The 21,710-nt window shown below is 35.1% G+C and overlaps 1 protein-coding gene across 1 annotated transcript in view; it reads left to right on the top strand.

Moving 5' to 3' along the window:
- KIF6 (kinesin family member 6) overlaps positions 1-21,710 on the top strand; it is a 154,672-nt gene that overhangs the window by 91,419 nt on the left and 41,543 nt on the right. The window contains exons 14-15 of the mRNA XM_061989631.1: positions 6,505-6,607; positions 12,039-12,094. Coding sequence (XP_061845615.1) covers positions 6,505-6,607; positions 12,039-12,094 — 159 coding nt within the window. The remainder of the gene's footprint in view (positions 1-6,504; positions 6,608-12,038; positions 12,095-21,710) is intronic.

Raw genomic sequence — 21,710 nt, 5'->3', positions numbered from 1 at the left:
CATTTCTGACTATCATTAGACATTAAAGTCAAGTGGCTTTTGTTGCAAAAGTAGAGCTTTTAGAAACATCCACCTGAGTTAATATATACTGTTACTTGAAATTTCTTAAAATAATGAAACTGAAAAAAGTCAATATGGTTAAATTCAGTTATCTTATGCCATTTGGAGTATTGTTATCTTTTTTTCTTTGATCTTGGACAATCCTAAAATGATCAATTTCACTTTGTTTTAAATTAAGTTTAAACTTCATTTAACCTTTTGAGGGATTTTTTGTTATTTTTGTTTTTTAAATATAGTTCAATATTTGCCTTACTAGTCCTTCAGAGGAATATTGATTAATGTAAAAATATATTCACTATGTGATTCTTGTTGAGTGATTGGTTGGGGTGTTTTTTTGGAAGCATACTGGTTAAACTTTATAAAAATTTGCCTTTACAAAGTTGGTAGTGTATGTTATATTTCATTTTCATTCTTTTAATAATCATAAAGCAATCCCACTTTTAGTGATCACATATCCTCTAACTATTAATTGCAGTAGAAACAGTACTTGTCTTTGATTCGTATCTGACATACTCCTGTACGTTTGTTCTTTGCTGTTAGGCATTTGCAGTGCTTCATTTACTGTTTAATTTAGTGATGGTTTATCTTTATAAATTATTTCAACATATATGGTGTACTTTGTCTTGTCAATTGATTAATTTTATGTGACTAAAATGATGCTCAGATAAATGACCCAATCACCAATTAACTCAAGGGTTTGCACCTTAGAAATTTGAACCTGTGAAGTGTAGTCCAGCCTGCCTAGATCAATGTTCAGTACCACAATAGGCATAATCTCAGGAAACTGTTAATTTTACCCTCTTCCTCCCTTCAAGTAAACAAAGAAACTCCAGAGCCAGAGAAATGAAATTATGCCAATATTTTATTTTGTTCATTGAGTCTGAAAATTCTGGTTTTCTTTTGAGGATTTTAACTTTCCCAGAGACTATGTTCTGCAGTCCAGCACTGCAGGGGTACCATGAAGAACTTTGATTTGCAGTCTAATGAAGGTAGCCATATGTAAAACATATGCTTTTCAAGAATATAGCTGAGCTTTACAGTGGGGAACTATTTGTTGTATATTGTTTTTCAGTTTATTTTCTTATTTTTAACCATTTATTCTTTGTTGATTCATTGTTCCCATGCTCTGTTACATCTACTTTTTTCCATTCTGAACTGACTGTGATATCTTGAGAAATACTGGTAAAGATGTAATGAATTATGCTTACGTGCAAACGCTTCTAACACCTTAGTTCTATTACAAAGACTTATAAAAAAAATGTCTTTAGTTTCATTTGGAAATGTCCACAGTTCCTTTGTCTGTATTTAATAATAAGTTGAAATACATAATAGCACAAATAGGTTGACAGCCTTTATAAGCATGAAGCCTCACAATTCACACTAGATGCCATCCTGAAATTCTTCAGACAGCCCTCACTTAAATGAGAGTATTCTTTGAGCCACGGATACTTTTTCCTCCTATTCATTTCAGTGATAAATTTGACAATTCTTGTCCAATAGACCACTTTGTAGGAATGGAAAGACAAAGTGTTTACTGTGAAAATATGTTTTCTGCAAAACAGATATGTGGTAAGATATATGGACAGATGTCTTTCTCATCAGAATACATGATCTAAACAGCTATTCCCAGGAGTTTACTTTTTTTAAGAGTCTTAATCTTCCTCCTTTAGAACAGCTCAACTTGCAACCTTCTCTCCTGGAGAGTTGTTTCCAATACTTTTTGCAGGTTAAACTAGCAGCCTCCAGCATAAAGACTGCTGGAACTCCCCTAGAGCTCTCATACTAGGACCAAAATCTGTTAGAAAGTAGGGTTGTGAGGAGAAACTTATTAGCTTTCTGACAGAGAAAATATCAATTTGATGCTTTTTTTTGACAGATGTTTCCAGACTTAACTGAAGAACAACGCAAATGTTTTCTGTGGGCTTCACTTTATGAAGCTCATCTTCTTCTGTGCATTAAAATGTTTTTCAACAAACTAACTCCCAAAATGGAAGGTGGCTAGACTCAGCATTCTTGAACTGCCGTTTCCAGTTTGAACACTCTTGAAATCTTTATGAAAAAATACTTAAATACAGTCCTTAAAAATGGTCCAGTAAATGGAGATCACTAAAGCAAGCTGCAATAGGACACATGGATGTTTGATATATTTATAAATCAATATGGTAACTGAAATATGAACAACCATGTTTGATCACTTGTGGCAACAAAATAAGATCTAAATTCATACACTTGCATGCTCTTACCTACTCATAGTCCTTCAGTAATCCCACTGGATACTATTTAACTTTAAAATAGCATTCAACCCTATAATTTCTCTGCTGGGCAGTTGAGTATCCAGTGCCACACTGTACCATACATGTTCCTTTAACATTTTTGTCTAATCCACGTTTGTGAGAAACTCAATAGTTGTTGGTTAGGTGGCTAAAAATAGCATTTGTGTATGTAACAACATAGAATAAATGAGGAGTGACCTAATTAATGTTTACAAATATGTAAAGGGCTGGTGTCAGGAGGATGGAGCCAGGCTCTTCTCAGTCATGGCCAATGACAGGACAAGGGGCAATGGGTATAAGCTGGACCATAAGAGGTTCCAAAGAAACACAAGGAAGAATTTCTTGACTGTGAGCATGACAGAGCACTGGAACAGGCTGCCCAGATGGGTTGTGGAGTCTCCTCTGGAGACATTCAAAACCCACCTGGATGAGTTCCTTTGTGACCTACTCTAGGTGGTCCTGCTCGGGCAGGGAAGTTGGACTAGATGATCTTTCAAGGTGCCTTCCAACCCTTCGGATTCTGTGATTTTGTGATCTCTAAATTAGTGATAGAACAGGGTGCATAATATCTGCCAATGGCTTTGCTGATATGCAGACTTTTACATGCTGTAGTTTTGCAACTAAGTCTTGAAATCATCTTGATCTTTTTATGTCACCTCAAAAAGCAATCGGACACATCCAAAAGCCTTCTTACATTTTTTGCTTAATATATTTTAAATTATTAGTAATTTCAAGAGTTTAGCCTACTATAAATAATACAGCAAACTTCCTTGGCCATTTCAGATCTTGTTGCTCTAGTTCAGCATCGTGAGCTGTCATTCTCATTTTGCTTTCTGACTTTGTTGGGATAGCTGTAATTTGCACATTTTACAAGAGGAGCCTAGTGAACCAAAACCTTTTTCTTAATGTGAAAGCTGGTGCACTGAATATGAGTACAGACTGAAATCAAACCTTCAATGTGAACATTCTTAAAGAGTCAAATTCAAGATATTGGACAAATCTGAGTTTTCCCAATTTCATCTGATTGAATTTGCTATAAATACTGAGAAATATTTACACAATCTAACAGGAAAGAGATAATTAAAATGAAGTTAATACAAAATGTATTACTTTTTAATGCAGTCCTATCTACTGGGATTTCATTAAAGTGATTGCAAGAAATTTTTATGCTTTTTCCAAAGATCTGAACTATTTTTATGGTAATGATTATTCCAGTTCACATTGTAATGACTTGATGACATATGTTTCCTAGTTCTTATCCTGTAGGATATGATGACTCTTCCTTAGATAAGAATTTTCAAAGATATATTTTGTAACACTATGCCATGGTATTAAAAAAGGAGAGAAAAAAATTGTTTGGTCTGTAAAAGAGATTGTTTTCCACACTTTTAACGGTTTTAGCTGAACTGTTCAACTACCTTGCCAAAATAATCAATGGTTTCTTCTCTCAATTCTGCTTTTATTCATATCTTGTATATATTGCTATACATAGGTTTCAATGTATAGCTAGAAAAAAACAGAAATTCAATAGCACCTTGTTTTAAAAGAACATAGAGCTTGTTTGTTAGAATTAGGCCCAGGAGAAACACATGCCAATAATGTTTGTGCACCTTTACACTTGAAGGCAAGAAGGTGAAGTTACTTTATGAAACTATAGATTATTTAAGGAAATGCAAACAGCATAATTGAAAATGTAACTTCAATCATGGAGAAGAATAATCTTCATTATTTAGCAGAATGAAAACACAACCACTCCATCAAGCTTCCAATGTTCCTTGCAGTCTTTTACTAGTATTAAAATTCCCTATTTTCCCTATTTCCCTATATTCCCTTATTATCATCCTAAATGTCTCTGTTGTTATCCACAAGCTGCAGTGTTCTCCTTTTTATGCTCCTCTATGCTGAGGGACAATTTTATTGGTCTTTTTTAAGCTACTTCCCTTACATACCAGTTTCATTATGTGACTGTTTACTATTTTATGTATTTACTAATACATATGTTCTTAAAAGGAACTATATAAACCAAAAAATTTCCCCTTCAAAAGAGTTCTGGGGATCTATTTCTGTGTGCTTTGTTTGGCTATAAAGATTTGCTGCATCTGAATGTAGCACTGGAAAATGATTATCAGATTACCCTTAATTTTGGTTGATTCACTTCTGCCAGACAGAAGCAATAATACTGTAATAGTTTTGTTTTCTAAACTGACTTCTACTGTTTTTATTTCTCAATGTCTGCACATTGCCAGAAGGGTTAAATACTTTACATTGCAGTCTTATGTATGAGTAAGGGTGTTTCATTGTTTATTTCAGGTTCAACCATGAATTTAATTCAGGCTTTCTGCACCTAATGCAATCTTTTCTTTAACAAAAGCAATTCTAGTGGGTCAATTCAGGCTGCATATTAAAATTAGTGCTAGTGATGGGATGAAAGTAATATAAAATTCTTCTTGCATAGCTGCCTGTTTTTCTTCAAGGCAAGCATGAAATACGAACATTATATTCTCAGGTCATCATCACAGGAAAATATATTTTCCTAAATCCTCATGCTCCTTTGGATCACACAGCAGTAAAGAGTACACTGTATCTTTCTTTGATTTTCTTATTCAAAAAGGGTGGAGCATTTCTGCATGCTTTGCCATTCAAACATTCCTGGTGGTTCTATTTTCAACTCCAGATTTTTAAATTAGTAACAGATGTGCTGACTGAAACAGAGGGCAAATTTTTCTAGTATATTTTGAATAAAGGTTTTTGAACTTTTACTGATTATTGAACCCTGGAGCTAGTTTGTGTTACCAGCCTTCGCTGTAAAACAGTATCTTACACCACAGAAATCTCACTGAAGTCAGTGGGGAGTAATCCTGGTGTTATGACGAGGGGCAGCAAAACATATTTAGATTGTCTATAAAATGCATATTATTGACCTAGACTCCAGTAAGATGTGGTTTCCTGGTATTCCATATTCCAATCTGTTTAGGTATGTTTTGTGAATGCGCCATCCCTACTTACACTAAAATTGCAAAGCAGGTAGCCCAGAAAATAATTGGCATAACTGGACATATACATAAGTTGTTGGTAGCGCTGGTCCATTGGCACAAAATGTATGGAAAACTTGCACAGCAGAACTCTCAGGAAACATGGTAGCTCTTGTGCACAATGCATTTGGGAGTTTCAGTAGCTCTGGAGCAGGAAGGAAGGCTTGTGAGTAAGAAAGAAAAAAGACTCTAGAAGTAAAAAACTAAGGAGAATAAAATTCAAAATTAAGGAACATAATTTTTGAAGCTTAACTTGCAACCATGAGGTTGAAGTAGAGCTGGAACTACTTTGCATTTTTCACACAGTTTTGAGTGTGAGATTCCTCCCCTTTCTGATACTCATCTTCATTACTATAATTTAAGTGCAAGACCCATCCTTTCTCCTTGCTTTTTTATTGACATATATACTATTGATAACACAAATGCTGATGTAATCTTTCATTCTTCATAAGCCTTTGAATGTTTCTGTTAATGATAATACAGATACGTTATTTCTTACTTGGATGTATAGATCATCTAGAAATGAGAACTGATGAATAATACAGACTGGTTCTTTACTGATTCTTTTTAAAAGATTTGAAGTCCAAATAGGTCTTGACATTCTGGCACACGAAAACGAAATAAACACCATGTTGAAAATGTGAAAGAAAGGAATCAACCATTTTTTCAGGCAGAATACCTGCTTCAGTGAAAAGGGGATGAAAACCATTCAGTAATACATGATTAAAAGAAGCCCGATTTTTATTTTCCTCCAAAAAAAATTCAATTATTGAAGGTATGTTTAGGGGCCAATATGAAACATGGATGAAAGAAATACAGAAGCAAATTTCAGTTTGCTGTTGTGAAAATACCTCTTGCTCACAAGAATATTTTACATATTTTGAAATTTTGAAGACACATTTTGCCTATGAACATTTTAAATTGTCTTGAGAAATTATAGAGCTCAGACATTCAGATTTTAGGGGAGTGAAGTGAAATCAAATTAATTTGTCAAATAAGAGAAATCTTTTGTCAAAAATGCTTTTCCACTGGTGGAACACTGAACTTGGCATTCTGGATGTTTTAAGACCCTTGGGCTGACTTGCTATGTCTATCTTTGGTGACTCTGAAGTGTACCTCTTTTTCTTTTCTTGGAGGAGGAGGAAAGATGTCACTTGGATGTCAGGAAGCTTTCAAAATTTTCAAGCAAGACCATGCTGACAGTGTAACCATTGAGGACAACAAACAGCTTCTAAAACAGAGGTGAGTGGCACAGCAAGATACAGCTGGAGGAAGATGTCTGAAAATTCATTAGGAATGTTGGTAGGAATACATGATTTTACATCAGGCTTCTGATTTTATCACGATTTTATCCCAGGCTTCTATTGAGAACTTGGTATAGAAACTTCACCTTTTCTTACTGGGAGTATTTCAGGAAGCACTCAATGGTGACAGAATGAAAGTCTGGATAGAATATGAAAGTGGCATGAGGAATCTTAGTGTGTATTTCCTCTGGTTTTATTCATCTTCTCTTCATAGCCATGTTGAAGCAGTGTGGTAATGGCATTCATGGTCATGAATTATCTAAAGGAAGTGAGTTACATGTGACTGAATCAATTACTGCAATTTCCATTGTCAAAAATGTTTTACTGGATTCAACACTGAGTTGGATAGTAAGCTAGGAGATGTTTAACATATGCTTTTGTCTGTTGTTCCTAACTTGTTTGCCAAGTGGTTTTAGCTATTCTCTGCCAGTTTTGAACTCAAAACCAGAAATAATACTTTCCTCCTCCATATTTATTGTTAATGCTGGCAAAACAGTTCAAAATACTCTGGTGAACATGGTGAGAATGGCAAAATGTTGAAAACATGGATTTTCATAAAGCAGATTTCGATACATCTCAGAAATTAAAACACAGACACTTGTCTACATTGATTGGGTAACAGTACTGTTTCAGTGACAGTTTTTCAAGTGTTAACTGTCTTTGTATTGCAAGAGAAACACAAGATTTTGAGACTGGAGATACCAAAACTAGGTATCTCCATCTACCCTTGTAACTAACATTTTCCATAACAGACTAAGGGTGTGGGTGGGGTTTTTTCTTCTTTTTTTTTTTTCCCCCGAGGTTTTCTCCTTCAGATTTCTCCACTTTCTTCTGCTTTCTTAATAAAACAATATTCCAACTTAATAGGCATGAGAGGCATTGTTTTCTAGGTCATTGAGTCTTATACTCTTCTACTTCAGTGAATCAGAGACAAGAAATGGTCTCCACATCTCTGTGACTTATTGAAGATGTTGCTATTTATCACTTTTCTGAACTGGTTAGCTTTCTACCTGGGTCTGTAATTTAGCCACAGGGACATAAAATGGCAAGTTATTAGATGTATATAATTTCTGACATTTCTGTTTATTGAGCAGAACACTTGCTGGTCACAGCGTGATAATGGGAGCAATAGAGTTCTGAGTCATGCCCTACATTTCATCTAGTTAATCACAATTCTTCCATATTTTCTCTGTTATTTTTGTGAAGTGAACTGGTATTTCCTTCTGGTTTCAGAACATGTAATAGAAATGGGCAGAACCCACAAAGTTTGACACCAGTTTTGCTTTCCCTAAAGGACAAAGAGATTCAGACTAATCCTTTGGGTAACTCCTCTCTACTATGTATAAGCTGATACCTGAAATCAGTGCTAATGTGAATCTTTGATACTCAGGAGCAAGACAATTTTCCTTTGCCATTCATGGTCATTTTTGGCAAATATATCTATAGCTCCAAGTTTATCAAGTTCATTAAAATAGATTCATATCAAGTCTAGTCTGTAATTTGGAACACAATCTCTGAACTACCAGTTACACAAAAGCTCTGTTACCCAGCCAGTGTTCAAATTGCACAGGAAGAAGTGTGTAGACACCACATATTTAAAGGCTACCATAACTTCCCTTTATATGCAGGCCTCTTATGTTAATAATTTTGTTTATAGTTGCATAACCACTTCTGTCATACCACAAACAGTATTTGGTTCACAAATTACTTATATTTAGCTGTCTTATTTTTTCCTTTGGGTATTTTGGGTAGATTTTCTTGGCTTGCTAATTACATCATTCTTACAATAATTGAATTGTGAACTGTCAGTGAGCCTAGCTGGAAGCTTGTCTGTGAAGGTCGCAACTGCTGTTCAGGCTGCGAAATTATTCATATAAATGTGAGTAGACATAGTCATACATACACAATATACTTTTTTTCTGTAGCTACCTGTATATAAACAGTCAAATGTAATTGGTTGATTAAATCAAATAATGAAAAGCATCTGTCTTGTTAAAAAAAAAAACATATTTAAAAGACATACTGGTTTTGACACAAAATTTTTCACCTACTACTTCAGAGCTCTTTATAGGGCCAGTAGCTCAGTACTGTAACTCAGTACCATCTCTGGATTTAAAATGTAGGGAACATTTTATATTTATATATATATAGATATACTAAAAAAAGGTAATCTCTCTCTGAAGCTTCTTTACTGACTTATTGTTCAAGAGAAAAGCGATAGATTCAAGCTATCCTATTAAGACAGTTGCCTATGGGAAGTGACTTTGTAAGACAGAAAAAGTGATCTTCTGCACCATATTTTCCAGTTAATCCAAAGCAATTATTTTTCCGTTACCTTCTGTGTGTTAATAACTGCTGTTCTGTTTTAAAAAATCTGTGTTTATGTCCAGATCGAATCAGATTTCTGCAATTTGAATGTCTTACCCTTGACTTTCACAGAACTTAATAATATCCTGTTTCTCAATGCAACCGTGTTCTCTTAACATTGTTCCTCTAAGGAGGAGAAAAATGCATCTCATTTTCTGGTGAAATATACTACCAAGCAATCTTCTCAGCTGAGCCACTCCTATGTAATGTTGCATACCACACAAAGATTTTAAATCCCATGCTAGTCAATATTTCCAGTACTAAATTCTACTGAGCTTACAGATGTGAGGTAAATCTAGTTTCCATTTTGTTGTTCTTCATTTAATTGTTTCATTTTTTTTTTCTTTTCTTGCTTTCTGTGTTTCAGCTCGTTAGCAGCAAACTTGTTTTTTCATTACCTATAGATAAGTTTTATGGAAAGGATGAGTTTCATTTATGTCACTTGTTGTAATTTCTAATAATTAAAAATGAGCCAGTGTTCATTTAATTCACTATATGTCTCCAATCTCTCATTAGACAGCCCCTGAGTTTGTCTTGCTTCACATTATGAGCAAAGAGATTTTTTTTCAATTTTTTTTTTTAATTGCTGGCATTTGCATTGAAACAGTTAAACAGTTTTTAAAAACACTTACTCCACTAAAATTAGTGGCTAAATTCACTTTTGGGTTTCATTATGGAATATTTATCTTACAGGTAATATAAGCCATGATTTGGCCTTTCTATGGAGTGCTCTCCATGTAGTATACACATGAACTCTTCTCAGCTAACAATATAAATGTTCATTCATCACTGTTTGTAGCAATATTATCTTTCTGCTAGAAAATATCTTTTTTTTATTAGAAGAGTATAAGAAATAGCCCTTTCCCTTTCAGTGTTAGAGTCAAATCTTATGAATGTCTGGTTGAGTTTCTTTGACTATGATTCATAGTCACAGATGGACTTTGTTGGACTATCATAAATTAATGCTAAATTTCAGTTTATGTTATTGTGCCAGTTTATAAACTGTAGTATTTGAGAAACAGATGCATTCAACTATTGGCAGTAAACTATGAATAAGGGCTGGACAGATAGCTGGCTTCACCTTGTCCAGCTAAATCTCTCTGTGAACACGAATCAGTCGATAGTCAACAGGAGATTTGCCTCAGGAATCACTAAGTAATTGATGAATTTAGTATTTGACTCATGAAAGCTGAGGGAAAGAAAGAGAGACATACTTTGAGATGTTTAGCTTTGATCTTTACACAGTCTTCAAGGCCTGCTTGGGTGCTCTAAGTCAACACCAGTGGAAAAAGTTTATATAAAAGCCTCACAAATACTTCAAAGGTTTCAGCCTTCTTTATGTGGGAAACAGTAAGTTCTGAGAAGCCCTCCAGCTTCAGCCATTTACCCATGTTGAATTCATCGTTGAAAGCAAATGTTTGTGAGCAGATATGAATGTGGGCACCTGAAATGCTAACTTGTTTCAGTTTCAAAGGGAAATGGACTAATCAAGAAGTGGCAATTTTCCAAAGTCTATCTCCTCAAGGGAAAGTTTTATTTCTAGACTCTGTTTTGCCATTATTTGCATTAGGTAGAAATACAATTTGTAGATTTCTTGATTTACTTTGGCTAGACCAAAACTCTTCCAGGTCAGCTAAAGGCTTGTGCAGCAGTTAAGAATTACAGTTTTGCCATCACATTCAGCAAGGTTCAACTTGTATACATCCAAGTAACAAATTAGAATTTCATGTTAAGCCTAACGTCTTACAATGAATGTCACAATACAGCAAATCATCTTTCTACATTTTAAATTATTACTGTTTAGAGTATTACAATGGATATTTCCTTGAACAAGCCTCGGTTCTCTCAGAAACCCTTCAGATTTTGCTATTGTACATTGAATTGACTGTCATGATTTTTACAGCAGAATATATTTGGCATGTGAAAGCCTGATATGTATGCCATTTGTCCTAAACGATTTAGTGGACTGTTAAGTAAGTGTAAGAGAATAATTATGACAGCAACTGCTGTAATAAATCAGAAAACAGAAGAAAGAGCATGAAACAAGAAAGCATCAAGTTCTAGTAAGCTGTGGGAATGTAGAGGATATAAGTAAATTTGTAAGGCTCTGTAGGTGGCCATTTTTAAGGATATACTGAGATATGATTCCTCCTTCCTAAGGAGGAAGACATAGAGTGAGTAGTTGCAGGCTAAAAAAGAACCTTCTGATCTTTAGAATATTTTACAGACCATGTGAAGATTTAATTGTTTGAATAGAATGAGGAAGTGGCCAGGGAATTAATTTAGAAACATAACTGATGGGAATTTAATATTTTAAAATAACTCATTTCCAGTTTTGATTTTTCATCAAGCTATTTGCATACTGCAAAATGGGAGTTTCCAAAGCCTGATTCATGGATTTGTTCCCTTTGTTTTCAGCCTGCTTCTTGCTTGCTATTTGCATATCTTCATGTGGCTAGCTTTCACTTGTATTGGCATTTGAGCAGTAGATAAATATAATCTGAATCTCTGCAGTCATACATGGGCTATCTGTAGAAGTACAGAATAATTTATTTTTATCACACTTTCTGATAATTCTGTTTGAGAGATTTCTTATTGACTGAGGTATACATTTTCACACAGTATAAACAGTGGTCATCAGCTACATGCAAATTACAGACAGAAATTGGAAAATTCCTCATGAGCAGAGGTTCTAAAAGTTACAAACATTTATTTTGACTTTACTTAGGTTTTTTTTTTTTTTTTCTTTTACTTTTTCTTTTATATAGCTTTATGTTAAAACATTGCCGGTAATGTAGCATATTAAAATGAATCAATTAGTGTAATATGAATATTTAAGAGAATCCAATTTCAGAAATGGTTTCTTTGACACTAGACAATATTTTCTGACAGAAAATTAGTTCCAACTAGTTCTATTTCTGAGTCAAAATTCTAATTTTAATTCTATATTTTAATGTGAATGATTGTAGAATAATTCTGTATCATTATGCTTGCATTGACAGATTTGCTGAAGCTAAATGCCTTGGAGAAAAATTAAATGAAGTAAGAAATACAATAAGTGAGTACATTTTAGCTTCTTATTACGTTTTAGCTGATGAAATCACAGTATTCAGAGGTTTTGTGAAGATATTCTAGTTTCTAAAAGAAAATAGTCAATACAACATTAAGGTTTCCAATAAGATAAATTGTCAGCTGATGATAGCATTAATAGTTTTATCTACCAGTTTTGATTATTTAAAATACCATAATGTAAATAGCATCTCCCTCCTTTATTTAACAGGATATGTGAAATATGTCTAAAGGAGAAGGTACTAACATTGGGTTTTATGAATTTTATTTTGGGATAAAAGGATCCAAAAGCATAATTTCCAATTGTCATATCTATGGATTAAGAATTGTATTTATCTATAAATATACATTGTTTGTGATAAAAGAATATTTCATTGTTAAATTACCCCCGTGCACTTCCTTTGTACAGATTAGTCACAGGGTCTCAACTTGTGGGGGTGGGGGGGGTGTCATCTTTTTTTGCTTTAACCCCTGACAACAAATGCTTATCTTCCAGTTTCAGATTGTTCAAAGGTGAAAATCACCTACAGATACATTCAGCCTCTTCTGTGATTCTCCTAGCAGCCTTTTATATCTTTCTAGTTGTTTTCTGAGTTCTGTTGACTCCAAGCCTGTATGTTCTTTCCTAAAAATTTACTGTCCAGGCTCTGTCAGATGTGAAAACTGGTTTTGTCCTCTGTCTCTGAAGTCCTTGGAGGTCAGGTCCACGTCCTCCTGTATGCACACATGCAGGTGAACCTGATATCCAGGTCCAGGGGTGTAAACTTTACTCTCAATTTCTCTCTCCTTCCTCTTTGGGTGGCACCATCACTGACATAGACAACGAAGTCATTACCACCACTTCATGTCTTACAACAGCAGTTCACTTCAGGGAAAGGACAAAAATCTCATGACACTCCTGACAAGTCATCTGCACTTTTAACACAGCTGTGATTATATTCTCTGTGATCATGAATGGTAGCTACTGCCAGATTCCCCTCCCAATCACCTTTGGGTATACCACAATTCCCTCAGAGATATTGGGCACTATATTTAAAGTTATGTCAGCTATGTGGAAAGCCTCAGCCATGTTGACACTGTATTTTCAAACCACAGCACAAAGGGTATTTGGAAGGGGCTCAAAACCAGAGACCTCAGGTGCTGAGCCCTGCTACAACAGTGTTCTGAACACTGGGTTATTGCTATAAGACATGATACTTGAATCAACCTGCCTTCCCTCAGTAGGCTTATTTACCTCCTTCAGACTGTTCAGAACATAAAAGTCAGTACAGAATTTGTGCATGATTATTCACAGATTGATCCATGCAAGGAGATTTTCAATATCCACCTTGCAACAATGGGTCTCTCCCATGTCCATAGAAGCTCACTTGAATCCTGCCAAGTAGTCCTTTTCCTCTGACAAACTTGGAAAAGCAGATTAAACCTACTGTGGTAGACAATGTCAATGTCAAGTAAGAGTAAGCATCCCCAAGGTGAATAATGCCTGCAGCTTTTGGGCAGCGATGTGCACAGGTCTAAACATCAGCCATTATGTCAGGATACAACCTCTCTTTCACCACTGTGACTTAAGAAGTCAACATTGTCCTGATTTACTCTGTCTCCTAGATTTACTCATCTGTGATACACTCAAGAGATTTCTTGGCCTAAATGAGTTAGAGACAAAGTCAGCTTTGAGTATCAAACCTCTTTCTCCTGCTGAAGTTGAAATCCATTTTGGAGCAGGCAGAGTAAACGCCAGTAACAAGCAGACACACACAAGTACATCTTTCTGAGTGCCTGGGACTGCAACTATGCCATTTGAAGACAGGAGCCTAGCAGCCACCTCTCGTATGCCTTCTATATGTTGTAAATGTGTTAGGGGTAGAACAAATGGAGGTTGTGGGAGTCTGTAAAGAAGTGGTGGGACTCATGCCAGTCCTGAAGGTAGCACTTATAATGTTGCATTATAAGGTAGCACTTATAATGTTGCAACAAGGCTTGAGTGCTCTGTAACTCCTTTCAGATTTGCAAGTGTACTGTGGCAGAAATAATGTGACAAAGTAATGGTAGATGTATCCATTCAAGACTCTGTTTCCAGGGTTCCCAGCAGAATCTAAAAGAAATCCTTGGTTTGGATTGAATCATTGTGGGTTTATCTGCAGTTACACAAAACTGCTAGCTGTAATTCAGTAGAGTATGGATTTTGTTGTAGTTAAAACCATCTCTTTTAAAATTCGATTTTGATTAAGTTCTTCAATGTTAAATATTTGGGGAATATGAATGATATAAAAATCTGAGTGCAAATTCATATGTATATGTAACCTAAAAAACCAAACTTATCCCTTGAACAAAACAAGCAGCTATGTGAACTTGTCAATGCTTATATGCTTCGTATAGGAAATGGTAACAGCTTGCACTCCATATGAATATTGAGAAGCTTCTGTAAGAATGAAGCTAGAAATGTGTCCCTATTTCTAAGAAAAATTGAACAAGATTACACATTTTAGTTTGGTTTTGTTTTGGTATATAAAGAGCAATTAAAAGTAAAGTGTTTTCAAATTGAAAATTCATTTAATTACTCTCAGGGGGTTATTTTTATAGTAAAATGGATAAATAGTCTTTTCATTTAGTTCATACTGTAACCCTACTGTATAAGCAAGAGCTTTCATCCCTGTTGTATCCTTTTATAGCCATCCACATGCTGATATATGCAGATTATGCAGTTGTACACTACTTTGTTTTTAAACACAGACGTCTGAGGCTTCAGAGAGATCATACAGTCAGTTGTTCCTTCAGTTATTTCTGTGTAACTTTATACAGCATGTGAAAATTATCACTCTGGTTATTATAGGTATTTTATTTTATTCATCCGTCTTTTCTTCTCCTGTCTGGCCTTCTTTTGATCACAGTAGTTAATCAATCTACCTGTTAACACCTCTCTAACATCATTAAATCTTTACATCCAGTATGACAATTTCTAGCTTATTCATTTTAGTCAATGCAGTTACACTAAATACAGCTCAGCAGCATGAAACAGTTTTTCGGTTAAGTCTATCTCATCATAGCATACATAGGCAGGAGGCCACTAAAGATGCTAAGTAAGGTTACTAACCTGCCAAATTTTTACATGGTGGGAGAAATAAGAGTCATCTGCGGCCTGCAACTAGACCTTTAATTTACTTTTATTGTTGTTGTGGTTTCCTTAAGCATTCCTGGCTGCCTTTTTGTGCACAATCAAGAACAGATCCCATCAATATCAGTTTCTGTTATTTCTAAGCTATACTTAATAGTGTAAAGCTATGCAGTGCAGAGGCCATACAGCTCATTTCATGCAGTCTGATTATATTTTGAGATAGGGATAGCATTTGGCTGTAACTTCTATGTCATAAATACCCTTCCATCTGACTTTGGAAATACAAGTATTTTGCAATGAAAAGTATACAAAATATTCCAACCACTTCTCACTTACACTAGCATTTCAAAAACATCAGGAAGTTAGGTCTGGAAAAAGAAATTTTCAGTAAGATTTTCATGGTAGGCTTTTGCTGATGTTATTGCTTGCATAAAAAGATTAAGAAAAACAATATCTAGATGCGACCTGGAATTTAAGTGTAGAGTGACTGTAATATCAGAAATGAGACACTGTGGCTAGCATGCCTCTTTGCTACTATACCACATATTCCTGGATTCTATCTCCTTTTATGTTTAATAGCACTGCTGAGAATGCAGAGTTTTTAAAATTATTTCCATGGAAAATACTATGTGTGTCTTAGATTTTTTCATTATGCTTACTTTACTTCATAATGACCTCCTAGAACTAATAATGTGAATTTTGTTGTGGGATGAACATTGTCTTTTTCTGCTACTTAAAGAAAAAAAAAAAAAAAAAAAGGAGAAAAAGAGGGAAGTGTTTCTAAGCCAGGTTATTTTAGTGATCCTGTTTACTGCATTATCACTCAAGCTTCTGTATAGGCACAAATAAAGGAGCAGAGGGCTTTGGTGCAAGCATTAAGAGACATTTCATACTGAAAGTCAATATACTCCGTTAATATACCATCAAAAGGCAGAGAAACAAAATATCAACTTTGAACACATAGACATGTCTGGATTAGTTTGGATGAACTATTCAGAATTCTTTACATATGACTAGAAAATATACCCAAGGACTATACTTTAAAAGAGAAACACAGAAAACCAACACGAATAAAAATGGAAAGAAATAACTGAGAGGTCAACTGCTGAAAATTCTATAACCAGCGTAGAAGCAGAAAAAGTGGGCCAGCATTGACATACAAATAAATTCTTGGCTTTCTGGTCCGAGATTAAGAGCTTTAAAAATTTATATTTCACTGACTAAAAAAATTAAAATTTAAATAAATAAATTACTTAATTAATTAATTAATTGAGGTTTATTTTCTTCTGTGAAAACATTCTGTGCCACTACAAGTGTTTTTGCATTGTATCTTTTCCAAAGAGTTAGGGTCTCTAATAAGAACTATTGATATTACTGAAAAAGATCTAGTGAAGAAAATTTGATACTAAAGCCAAGGATTTGATTTCAGAATAGTGAAGGTACAGAAAAAACCTTGAGTGATTGTGCCTAGCATATTATGATGAATCAGCCTTGGCAGGCTGCCAGACTTCTATACAGCTGCTCTCTCACTCCCCTTGGCAGAACAGGGGGAGAAAGTAAGAAAGAAAAGCTCATGGGTTGAGATGAAGATGGTCAGGTCACTTACCAGTTACCAGCACAGGCCAAACAGATTCAAGTTGGAAAAAATTAATTTAATTTATTACCAGTCAAAATAGAAGTGGATGATTAGAAACAATGACAAAATCTCTGAAGTCAAAGTCTCTCTCCTTCTCAGGGTCAGCAGGAGTTTTATTTCCAGGACACTATTATTGACAAGATGATTTTACACAATTACCAAGAACATTCTGTGTGAAAGGATTCTAACAGTAATGGGAAGAGGTCAACATCTGAACAAACTGCAAAGCATTGCATAACAACAAAAAGGCCCAACTGCTACAACATTGATCACACATCAAGTTAGAGTTGGGGGAATTAAAAATACTATTTTCAGAGTAAGTTAAATTGATATATTCATTCAAAATTTAGTGACTAAAAGAGTTGCATATATACCAGAATGTGCAATGTGTTACACGCATTTAAGGTTAGTAAAGATTTCGAGTTCATCCCTATAAATATCTGCCTAGTTTTGGAAAATTTATACTGCTGCTAGATTTCAGTTTTTCCTAAAGGAAAAAAAAAAAGCATACTAAATGGTATTTAATGCCCAAAGGGAAGCAGCTGTTGTTTTTAGTCTGTCCAGAAATCAGCTAACATTATGATTGAAGCTGGGAGAGGAAGGGCAAACTCATGTGGGAGTAATAACTTTGTGAGGAAACAAGCACTCTCGGAATGAAAAAGAGTAGGTGGGTGGATTATGTGCACATGATGTTGATGATGCAGCTATATCCACAGGAATGCTTTCACTGCTCTGCCTCATTTCAGACTTTGATTTTAGTGTATAAGATCATAGGATACTAAAGCCAATTATAATCTTGAGTGAAGACATGTCCTGGTATTACAAAGCAAGATCATGAAGAGTCTTCAGTTAATCTGCTTGCAAATTATTCAAATAATTGACTGTATGTATGACCGTTAATGGAGTGCTACACTGAAATGTTGAGGACTGGAGGACAAGACATCATAGTGCTGAAGAGTAATATTGATTCTGATTCATAGCTTGCACGCTTATTTCTGTGAATGCAAACTGAATGTTAAATCTAATCAGAACCTAAATAATGTACAACCTGAATTTATAATCAACTTTTTCTCCATGTGCAAAACTCTATTTAGATATGCACAAAAAAATATTTTATGATCTCTCTAGATCCTCATGGAGATAAGTCAAGTACACCTACTTTTAAACTCTAATAAAGAATATTTCATGCAAGGTTTTTCTTTATACCTGCACAGCTTCATGAAGGGAACGGATAGCAACCTTTTTGCATAGATAAGAAATGAAGTGAGAGTATAACTGGTCTGAGAGCACTCTGTTGGCTACATTGTATATCTACATAGTTTTAGCTTCACCTGTAGGCAATAAATTACTTTGAAAAAGGAGAATCAGTAATGTAAGAACTAGAATCTCAAGGATGATATTAAGAGTGAGATGCATATTTTAGGCCATGATTAAAGGGACTGAAAGAATTGAGGAAAGTCATGCATAAGGAAAAATTATTTTTAAAACTTTTGCTGAAGAAGTATATGTACTTAAAAATCACAGAAAATTTCTACTGAAGAAAAATTACATACTTTACATGGAACCTAAATGAAATGAAAATGCTGTGATGGTTTGCTATATGAAAAGAAAATCCATCAAAATTAATGCGATTCTTTGAGCTTTGTACTATTAGTATTATCTGTTGATTTTTTATTTATGTAAATGTTCTAGATCAGAGACACTAGCGTACTGAACATTGTTTCAACTATTAGTGAAGTGAGGTTATAATAAGGGAAAAATTAATGCGCCTGGAAATGCATTCCATTCTTCAGTGTAATACTCTGAGATATTTACTCTTTTATGGGAATAAACATTGAGACATCATAGATGCTGAACAGTCTAATTCACTGTTCTAGTTCAATTCCAGAAAGTATCAAGTACGTACACAGACTTATATCTGACGTGTGCTCAGTGAATTTTACTGGAAATGACTAGTGCAGAAGAAAAATGGCAAGACTGAGTTTAAAAAGAGACTGCGAAACTCCAAGAAGAAAGGTTAATCCACAGCCAAATCTGTTTCAAATGAGATGCAAACAGCTCATAAATAAATAACTTCAGTATGAAGATTTAATGAACAGATAACTCAATAATATAATTCCACAGCATTTAATTCTTCAGGTGGCTTCAATATGAATTAATGTGCTCAGTAGAAACCTTCAAAGTTCACAGAACTTGAAATCTTGGTATTCTTACTAAAGAAAAACTCTAGCTGAGGTCAGTTGGAGTTCTACTCATGTAAGAATCAAAACAATTCTGAAAAGATTTTCACAATTAGCTTTAATGTTGTTTTAATTGATAAAGGAAACAACAAGTATTAGGTATAGTAGTAAATATTTTAAACAGACAAATAATATCACCTATATTGTGAGATATTTTGCAATATAGCCATCTTTTGAAGTCTCCGAAGCTGCTTCCTTGAACTACGTTCACAATTTCAACAAGCTTTATGCCATTGAGGCTGCTCAACCTTCTTCTGATGCTGAGAGTAATTGTTTGTGCACTCAGATGGTCACTTTAGGACTGTCCTCTATTTAAAAGGTCACTACTTTTATATATTTTCTCATTCCTGATCTTCAAGAATGATATAAGAGGTATAATGTGTGGTCTTTGAAGTGTAAGGATTTTTTAAATTTATTTCACAGGCAAGAGTTTCACCCTAAACCTTACTCTGAGTTCTGTGTCACAAGAGATAATTTGCAAGAACAGCAAGAGAATTTGATATTTGGTATTTACTTTGTTCTTTAATCAGTCTGTTCTTGATATGGAAAACTCCTTGAGAACCAGGCACTTATCCATCAGTGCCTGACATGAAAAAACTAAGGTCCTAGATTGCCTTCACAGATAGAAATCTGAGCATGCTCAGGCTATGCTGAGTATGTGCAACTGGGCACTCGTGCAGCACATGATGGACAATCCATCCAGCACTTTCTCTAGGTGTCAAACATACTCTGTGTACACAGATGACTTCTACAAAGCCTGCTCAGTGTCACACTGCATGCACTCTGCAGGTACCATGATATATATATATATGTGCAGGATTTCTGACTGCTTGGCAGCTGCTTGCCCTAGCTGAACTGTTCAGTACCTGAGAAGTTCCAAATGATCAGACAAATCTAGAATGAGATGAAATAGTAGCTTACTATGATGAGTAAGAAATTTAAAAAAAATCATAGAATCATAGAATCACAGAAGGATAGGGGTTGGAAGGGACCTTTAGAGATCATCTAGCCCAACCCTCCTGCCAAAGCAGATCCACCTAGATCAGGGAGTATTTGTCAGTGTAGACTGGAAGCTCTCTGAAAATAAAAGATTACCCACCTCCTGCTTCACCACTTGTGTTCCAGCAATGGGATATATATATATATATATATATAGAGAGAGAGAGAGAGAGAGAGATTGAGAAATAAAGCCTCATTATGCTTAGTTTTCACTGCTCTCTTCTCTCTTGGGATGGCACCTGCATGTTGCAGATGCTCTCTGCCTGTTAACAGAGAGCAAGCCAATCATGGTCTAGGGGCACAACATTTGTGTCAGAAAAAGGAACTCTCGTAATATTTCTACCACATTCAATCTTAGGTGTATAATTATGCTATTTTCTTCTGAGGGATGTCACATATGACTAACATAAAGCACATTTACTCTGTAAAACCTGCAACCATCTGTGAGAAAAAACAGAAGAGAAAACAGGCCACAGGGACAAACAGTCCTCAGATGTAATTTCCCAGCTGGGATGTTGTTCAGTGTGGCCCAGTGCCTAGAAGCCCCAATCTGTTTCTGATCTCCAGGTCAGTTTCAAAGCAGTTTTGTAATAAACGAGACATGTTTATGTGTCCACCAAAAATAGCAGTAGCTGTTAAAGCTAAAGCTATTCAGCATAGCTGACACAATCTTCAGATTCTTTCTCATTAATTTCTTGTCTCAAGTGTTTTACAACCTAATGCTGAAAAAACATATTTCATTTATGTGTTTGTTTTGGCTAAATATCTAATCATTGTGCCATTTTGAACACAGTGTTTACATCTATTTTTACATGTTGCATTTTGATTTTTGGTAGCATGGAACTGAAAACACAGAAAACCAGCTGAGTTTCTGCAGATTTCATTTTCTTAACCACCTTGTAACCATTTGCACTTTATCCTTTGTTAGAAATAAAGTATGCTTTGCAGGATACTATATCTTATTTCTGTTTGCTTACAACTCCTTCCATTTTAACTTATCTGTCATCGTGGAAAGAAGGAAATAACTTACGTTCACCCTGATCCTGTTAAAGTTCCTTTTCTACCAGTGCCCAACTCACTTCAGGCATAATTTCTGTGGTTCAGTTTAGCCAGAGATCTGTACAGCACAATATAAAAATGCTGTGCTTTCTCACAGGATCTTTTGTAACATTAGGGTGAGGGAGCCCTGGCACAGGCTGCCCATGGAGGTTGTGGAGTCTCCTTCCTTAGAGATCTTCAAGACCCGCCTGGATGTGTTCCTGTGCAACCTGATCTAGATGGACCCGCTTTGCATGGGGGGGTTGGACTGGATGACCTCTAAAAGTCCCTTCTAGCCCCTACCATTCTATGATTCTATAATCTCTCTCAAGATGCTGTAATGCAGAATAAGTCACAGATTTCACACATGTCTGGCTGATAGCTACAAAATGGTAACTGGTTGCTACCATCTTGGGGCAGATTCAGTGCTGTGATGAAAATTTCTATAACCCATTTCTATATTCTAGGAGTAGCCAATTGACTAGTAACATAAACCAGAGAGTGACAGGAGTATATTTTTGGTTTTTGGTAGCAGTTCTGTGAAAACTTCATGTTAATTAATTTTTTGTTTCTTCACAAT

The sequence above is a fragment of the Colius striatus genome, chromosome 2, assembly GCF_028858725.1.
Source record: "Colius striatus isolate bColStr4 chromosome 2, bColStr4.1.hap1, whole genome shotgun sequence".
Classification (NCBI taxonomy): Eukaryota; Metazoa; Chordata; class Aves; order Coliiformes; family Coliidae; genus Colius; species Colius striatus.
This window is presented reverse-complemented; position numbering and strand designations above follow the sequence as displayed.